Genomic DNA, 7,926 nt, shown 5'->3' with positions numbered 1-7,926 from the left:
GTAATCTAGCTGGGTGTGGGGCTCCACATGCTGTTGTGTTGAGTGATCACAGCGCCTGGAGGGGTTTGCTCCTGGTGGCTAGCAAGGCATTGTGAGAGACAGCCCAGGCTGGAGAGAGTTCAGGGGGCACAGTGGTCCCACAGTCCCAGGCTGCACCCTGGGGATCCCGTCACAACTGTGTCCAGTTCCAGTGTCCTCCTGATGGCCCAATCTGACTATTCAGAATATCCATACACACGCCCTGCCCCTTGCTGGAACATGTCGGCTGCAGTTGGACCTTTGATTTCACCAGTGAGAAATATCATCTTCTGAGCAAATTTGATATGAAAGTGACAGAGAGAGAGAGACATGGGACCCCACAAATTGTGCAGTTACAGATTCACCTGGCTGAGACACAGATTAAACCCATCTATTGTAATAATGAAAATACTCCAACTTAGTTCATTTCTGAAAAGTCTTTTAGTGAAGTCATCAAAAGTTGGTACAAAAATTTTAGCTTGACTGGAATACAAGTAACTTATCTAACGTGCATTTATAGCGCTAGCACTGTAAGAGAAATCCCAACTGGAATAGAACTATGAGCTTCCATTTCGATCTACTCATCGATAACGTACAATCAAAGCTTGCCCAAGCAGGTACCAGCGACACTCCCTCCAGGTTCCTGGTTTCCCTTTGGAACGCTGGCAGCATAGCAGGACGGCTTTGGATCTGACAAGTCCCATCACCATGATTTGTGTTAGAGAGAAAAAGTGAGTAACACAAATAGGACAGTTTAGAAACCAGCAAACAGCTTCAGAGCAGCAACGTGGATCAGGATGACGGATCCTCCAAACAGTGAAGGGCTCAGAACACCGGGGAAGGCCAGTCCTCTTCTGGTAGCTGTTAATAGGAAAAAGCAGATCTAAGAATTCATAGGAAATTACTTCACACTGACCGAGATCCTTAAAGCTGGACACAGGAACCCTTCCCAACAGCTGCTGGAACCTGCTTATTGCAGAGGGACATTAATCCATTTCCCTTCAGCAGGACACTCCAGCCTGGGACATTCACCTCCCTGGTGAGATATTTCACCTGCTTCCTCCCTCCTCAGCCTGCTTGTTCCTTCGGTATCAATCATTAGTGAGCACGTTTCCCCCAAGACAGTCCCAGAGGCTCTGATTTGGAGCTTGTTGTCTGCCACATAAGTGTATTCCAGTTATGAGTAATAAAGACATGAGTCTGAAACACTGGCCACGGACACCAGTAACACCATTTCTGTTGGGGTTTTTAATTGGCTTAGGGGTAAAATGTAGAGCTGGGCAGAGAAGGCTCATTCCATTTTGTGGAGGATTTTGATATTTCAAAATTTGGTTTTGTTCAGACTTGGAATAAAAAAACCCCAAATTTTGAAATTCTCCACACAAGGGAACGGTGCGTCGGCTCTGGGGCAGTGCATCAAGCAGGCTGTCCCAGGGTTGGGGGCACTGGATGTCCTGGGGTCTATGACTCCTAGGCAGTCCACCAGCCAAGCTGCCAAGGAGCCAGGTGGGTGATCTGGCCAGAACCCAGGCAGCGTTCTGACAGAACAGTGTCGAAATCAAACCGTCTCTGCAAAAGGTGAAGAGTTTGACAAATTGTCAAATTCCAATAAGAAAATATTTTGTTGAGATTTTTCCAACCTGCTCTGGTAAAACAGTCCTGTTTAGTCCTTTGAGAGAATGTAGTTCCACGGGGGCTAGAATGGGTCTAGTTATGAGAGGAGGGAGATGGAGACACACTTGTGGTGCTGGGTTAGGGGATGTGTGTTCAGCTTATAGTTCAGAACAACGAAGATGAATTTTTAGTCCTCTAAGGGGTTATTCTCCTTAAATTTTCTTTTCTGAAATCAACTGTGCCTGGAATTGAGTCAGACGGGAAGGTGTCAGATACTAGTCATGAGCTCCCTACGAGAACCTGGATAAATAGACAGAACGTGCAGTTCACCCCACTTATTTCTCAACTGGTTTCATGTGACGTGTTTGTCTGGTGGGGTTGCTCTCAGCTCTGCACTTTAATACAGAGTGTGTGTCACTTTCAAAACAATGAAAACACATTTTTTTCTTTCTTACCAGAGTTGTTAACACATGCTTCGATCTTCTCTCCTACGGTACAAACAGAAAGGGTCAATGAAATGGGATCTGCCCAGGTAGAATTTTCAACTGCATTCTACTATTTCCAAAGAAACACAGGAACTGTCGGACGGGATCTAGCCTGGTCTCCTGTCCCTGATTGAGGTGAGACTCAGCTGTTTCAGGGGAAGCTGCAAGAAACTCAGGAGGGGAATAACATACACATATAGGAAATTACTTCCCCCAACCCTGGCAGTTAGTGACGGCCTTTTGTCCTCAGGCCTAAGGGCTTATTGCCCTTTTAAAAACAATTAGTTTATCCTATGTAACATAACTGTGGAGATTCTGTCTATATAAATGGCTAATTCTTTTTTTGAATTCTATAGAGCTCTTGGAGTCATGGAAACATTGTGGCAATGAGTTCCACAAGTTAAGCCTGCATTGTATATAACAGGGCACACCCTTTAACTAGTTAAAATATGTTGCCTTCAGTTTATTTTTGTTTTATGAGACAGTGGTAAATTACATACTGCCATTTCCCCATCTCATTTATTATTTTGTCTATCTCCATCATGTTTGCTTTTGTCTTTTCTCTTAGCTCAGCCATCCCAATCACTCCAATAGAAACCTCTCCAGACCTCCGATCACTTTCATCCCTTGTCTCTGAACTTTCTCCACCCCCGCCCCCGATAAATCTTTTAGAGCTCAGTGATCAGAACCAAACCTAGTATCCCAGGGAAGAGTGTCCCATTGATTCATGCAATGGTGTCATAAATAAGGCTGTGAGTCTGTCCCGGAGGTCATGGAAGTGACAGATTCTGTGACTTCCGCACCTGGTAGGTGCAACTGAGCCCAGGACCACCTGAGCAGCTCGGGGGGCTCCGGGGCCCCCCCCACCGCCCCCCCCCCCCCCCCCCCCAGCAGCGGTCCCAGGCCAGCAGGGACACACCCCCCCAGCAGTGATTGTCCTGGGATGCCCCAGTCTTCCCCACCCCCCCTGCAAGCATCAGTGGGCAGGGCCATACTTAGGATTTATGGGGCCCTACGCAGTATTATTAAACTGGTGCCCCTATGTCCGACGGCAGCCCGAGCTCGCAGCCCGGCGGTGGGGGGGAGGGACAAGGCAGCAAAGGATAAGACGACGCCCAGCCCGCCTCACAGTGGTGGAGAGTCACAGTTCCCTGCAGAGACCCCCGTACCCTCTCCCTCACGCAGAATGGACATGCAGAAGGTACCTAATTAAAAGCACTAATTTGGGAAATAAAAATGTCAGTCACAGGTTTTTTGATATGCCCTGAAGTTTGTCAGACATTTATTTGCAAAAACTTTGTAGTAAGAGTCAGCTGTCTTGCTGAATACAACATTAAATATTATGGAATACATGATGCAGCTCTTTTGTTTTATATTTTCTTAATCAGTATTTCTAAGCTGATTTTATATTTTAAATGTACTCTTAAGCCTTCATAAAGTAATCATTCCTGATGACTACATATTTAACTCACTGAAACAAAGACATTATTTTAAGTTAATCAGTCACAGAGGTTTAGTGTGTTCATAATAATGTTCATTGCTTTTGGGAAAAGGGAACACTAATTTACTGTGTGTGATCTCCATAACAACAGACGTGTTTATGAAATTTCACCAACTTTAAAAAATGTTTCCGAAGATTTTAGGCATAACAAAAGATTTTATATCTTTCTTAAGGTACTGATTTTGCTGGAGGGTTCTCTTAAAACTACTTGTGTATTTTAGATAAAGGTGGTCTTTTGAAGGATTTATTTAAACTATATGTTTGACGATCCAAGCATTTAAGGCTAAAGTTGATTGTACATCTAAAAATCTATGCAAGGATTTTTTGAGAGATGTGAGTTTTATAATCTTCACCCACTCACTAATGAAATATTTTTTAAAGCAAATTTTAAACTAAAAATGACCTGACCTGTTCTGAGTAAATATTAGTCATGTACAACTGTTTTTGTCAGTAAATTCAGAAACTGACAGTAGATACCTGGGGGTTGGCAAATGCCTGTTAAATGGCTTCATTACCCCTTTAACAGTTTCAGTGTTGTGCTAATAGGTCTGGCAGGCTGGAGGCTTTTTCACTACTAGATCCCCTCTGAGGAAGACTCACCAGGCAGCAGCAGCCAGTTGTGGGAGCCTGCAGGAAGGGTCAGAACAGGGATAGGAAAGTCTGGAGGATGGACACTAAGACCCAGTGGTAGCCCAAATTTTCAGGTGCTCTACACAGCTGTGTATGTTGCTTATGCCTAAGGATGGCCTTGTCAGTGGGTACCCCAGAGACCTCAAATACCCAAGATTTAGTCTGGGGTGGGTGTGTATATACACACACACACTCTCTCTCTCTCTCAACTGGAAGGAACCTTGAAAAGTCATCAAGTCCAGCCCCCTGCCTTCACTAGCAGGACCAAGTACTGATTTTGCACCAGAGCCCTAAGTGGCCCCCTCAAGGATTGAACTCACAACCCTGGGTTTAGCAGGCCAATGCTCAAACCACTGAGCTATCCCTCTCTTCCCCCTCCCCCTCCCCCCCAGTAAAAGTCATGGATAGGTCATGGGGCTGTGAATTTTTGTTTATTGCCTTTGACTTGTCCATGACTTTTACTAAAAAGAATAACTAAATCTTAGCCTTAGTTATAATATCTCCACATTATTCTCCAGCCCATCATTCCAGATGCATGGTAACGTTTTGTTGGCTTTATAGACTTTGCAGCACATTGAACAGAGATTTTCATTGAGATTTAAACTGAACTCGCTGGCCAGGTTTCCTTCTGAGTTGATACAGCTCATTAACAATGCAGTGAAATTATCCCTCACAATGTGCATTACCTTGAATGTGTGTCAGTGAATTTCACCTTATGTTGTGTTGCCCATTCACCCAACTCGGTTAGATCTTTCTGATGTTCCTCACCTTCGTCCCTAGTCCTGACTGCCCCAAATAATGTGCCATCTGCACACTAGGCCACCCGACTGCTCCCTTTTCCACAGCCTCTGGATTTGCTGTGCCATGTTTGAGGAGCCACAGCTGCTCTGCCAGGGCTCCTGTGGACTCTGTATGGGGCGTGTTTGTATTGAAGACTCGCAGTGGTTTGGGGCCTTCACCTGCCTTTCTAGTGCTCCCATCGCCATGACGTCTAGGCACCTTCTTTCCTCAGTGAGCGAGTGGGACCCAGCATCCACCCACCCCAGCCCAAGCCTCTAGCAGCAAGAGTCGTGGCAGCCTGTCTCCCCCAGCCTTGGTGGCAAATCCCCAAGTCAGCGTCCCTCTCATCAGCTCTCCCTGAAGTGGGGTTTTCAAATTCTCCACAGCAAATAGCCCCACACAAATATTTCTCGTGTTCAGCCCAGTACTCACCGCCCAGGTACGTGCAGTTAAAATGGCTGCAGGTCCGGTTTGTGCTCCGAAGGACAAAGCGGTTATTCCCTTGGGGGGACACACTGAATGTCTCATGGACTGGGATTAATACTTCTTCTTGGTGAGGATTGTATGACAGGGCCTGGATCTTCACGCCGAAGCACGTGTGGATGGTGAAGAGAGTGCCCCCGTTACTAAATTCCTCAGCCACTCTTTCACTAAACGATGAAGAGGCAAAGCGTCCAAACCTGATGTCACCCTCCTCATACTTAAAACGTTTAGAAACCCCTCGGTACACCTTATTGCACTCCTTCCGTAAGAGCTGTAAAGCTCTTGTCAAATAATAATGAAAGGCTTTGAACCGGAAATGGGCCATGTAATAAGCTCGAGATGTCCCAGCACTTTCCACTGCTTCATTAAATGTAGTTGAAAAAGCTTCGCCGTTGTCTTGGGGGGTGCTGTCAGTATAGGCTGCTAGGGCTATTCCATACTTATCCTCATAGTTCCTGAGGGGAGAAGAACTTTTCACATTTTCCCATTTTTTGTGTGCATTTTCCCACACCCTGCTAAACACTGAGGACATGGACTTTTCTTTCTCTAGCAGTTCAGGTGCTTTTTTCTCCATTTCTTTAGCACATCCTAGATACTGGTCGTCAAAAGCATCTTCCATCATGTTCAGCGCCTCACATTTTGCCTGGGAGAATAAAGGAAACATACGGTCACATTAGCATTTGTGTTACAGAAGCACCTAGAGGTCACACCCAGGATCGGGGCCCCGTTGTGCTCAGCCCTGTACAAACACACTAAGAGATGGTCTCTGCCCTTAGGAGCTTACCTCAAAATAGACAAGACAGAGGAAAGGTGGGAGAAAGGGATGGAACATTTAGTCACTATCATCAGTGTGTTGCTTGGCAAATGTTATGTTGGCTCCATGATTTTTTTGGGGGGCGGGGAGGGGCACGGCACACCTGAGGACCAGTATTCCCTGTAATCATTACAGATGCATTTTTAGTTTACCCGGGACTTTGTTAGTGTAATAAATATATTGTGTGTAGATGTAGGGTTAGGAAGAAAGGCAGGAAGGGATACATTAATAGAGAAGACAAAGCAGGGGGAACAAGGGACATAGAAGGGAGGGGGCTAGGAGGGACTGAGATCCCAATCCACTCCCACGGGAATATCTAGAAACCACCCCCATTTACCTCAGGGGGAGTCAGTGGGTTGCCATCTGCGTATGCCAGCCATGCACTGCGTGCTCCAGGGCTGGCGGTGCCCGTGGGAAGGTTCCATCCAGGATCCAAGCCCCGAACGCACATGGAGGATGGCAACACCGTTGTGGTGGGTTGTATAAACCCCACACTGGTTAACCAGGGGTTACAGGAGCCTGAGCCCCTTTAGGCTGCGGGGTGGCACCAGGAGGGGTGTTAGGCACAACTAGTGATCAAACCCAGTTGGGGTGGCTGGGGATGTCCCCTCTTCGGCTAAAGGCAGAGAGAGGCCTGGAGCCAGAACTGGAGGGCCCAGAGCCAGGAGGAGGCCTAGGAGACTGGGGGCAGTGAGGGGAGTTGCCTCAGGCCCAGAGGATGTTAGAGGCAGTGTTGGTAAAGCCTAGGGGCCATTTGGACTGGAGTTTGAGGGGTTGCAGGGTGAAGAGGAAGCCTGAGAGAGGCAGAAATTGGTTTAAATTTGTTCTTTTGGTTTTGGATTGTGTTGGGGGATTCCACGGGGGAGCCCTGCGAGAGGCTGTGCGGGCTGGAAAAAGGCTGTGGTAGGAAGATATCCAGGGAGGCAGCAGTAAGGAGTCTGACGGAACAGACTTTGGCTGCTGGTCAGAGGGTCTCTGGACTGGAACCCAGTTTCGTGGGAGGGCCGGGGTTCCCCTACCAGCCACTGCAAAATGTGGTGTGGGGACCTGATTAGACAAAAACTGTCAAAGGTGGTCTCAGGGCATTTGGTCCTCCCTCAGCAGGGGGGCTGCACTAGATGACCTCTCAAGGTCCCTTCCAGCCCTGCATGTCTAAGGCAGTATGGCTGCCTGCATAGCCTTGAGCAGAAACATGAGAAAACACAGAGTGCTTCACTGGCAAAGCTCAAGAGTTTACCTGAGGAATCCCCAGCCAGGTTTGAAGACAGAAGTATGTCAAGGGGATCAGCAGAGGGTTCATCATGGTTCCAACTGCCCCGGTGCGGCTGTAGGACAATCCATCAGGAACGTAAGTGGGGATTTGGGGGGAAAGAACACATCAAACCCAAACATCCTCCCCATTGTTTCACTGTGATCCGTTGTTCCACATTCAGTAACTGGGATTTCCCAGGCAGGAATTGCTATCTCACGGACTGCAGCCCAACCATAACGGAGGTGGGTTTGACCCTGAAATACAGTTCTCAGCTGGAGGGGTGGGGAGTAGTTGTGGGGAAATCCTGCTTTCACTTTCTAAAGGATTCTGGGGGGTGGAAATACTGTAC

At 47.3% G+C, this 7,926-nt stretch overlaps 1 protein-coding gene across 1 annotated transcript; it reads right to left on the bottom strand.

Moving 5' to 3' along the window:
* Positions 1–571: 571 nt before the first annotated feature.
* On the bottom strand, positions 572–7,628 carry LOC112115699 (T-cell ecto-ADP-ribosyltransferase 2-like). Its single transcript, XM_029913490.1, has 4 exons — positions 7,563–7,628; positions 5,461–6,154; positions 2,088–2,120; positions 572–879 (listed from the first exon to the last, which is right to left on the bottom strand). Exons 1-4 carry the CDS (start codon positions 7,626–7,628, stop codon positions 773–775), a joined length of 900 nt encoding a protein of 299 aa, XP_029769350.1. The 3' UTR covers positions 572–772.
* Between the last annotated feature and the right edge of the window lie 298 nt (positions 7,629–7,926).

Source organism: Terrapene carolina, unplaced genomic scaffold, assembly GCF_002925995.2.
Source record: "Terrapene carolina triunguis isolate 2854851 unplaced genomic scaffold, T_m_triunguis-2.0 Scaffold674, whole genome shotgun sequence".
Lineage (NCBI taxonomy): Eukaryota > Metazoa > Chordata > Testudines > Emydidae > Terrapene > Terrapene triunguis.
The sequence above is the reverse complement of the archived record's forward strand: the minus strand, read 5'-3'. Positions and strand labels throughout refer to the sequence as shown.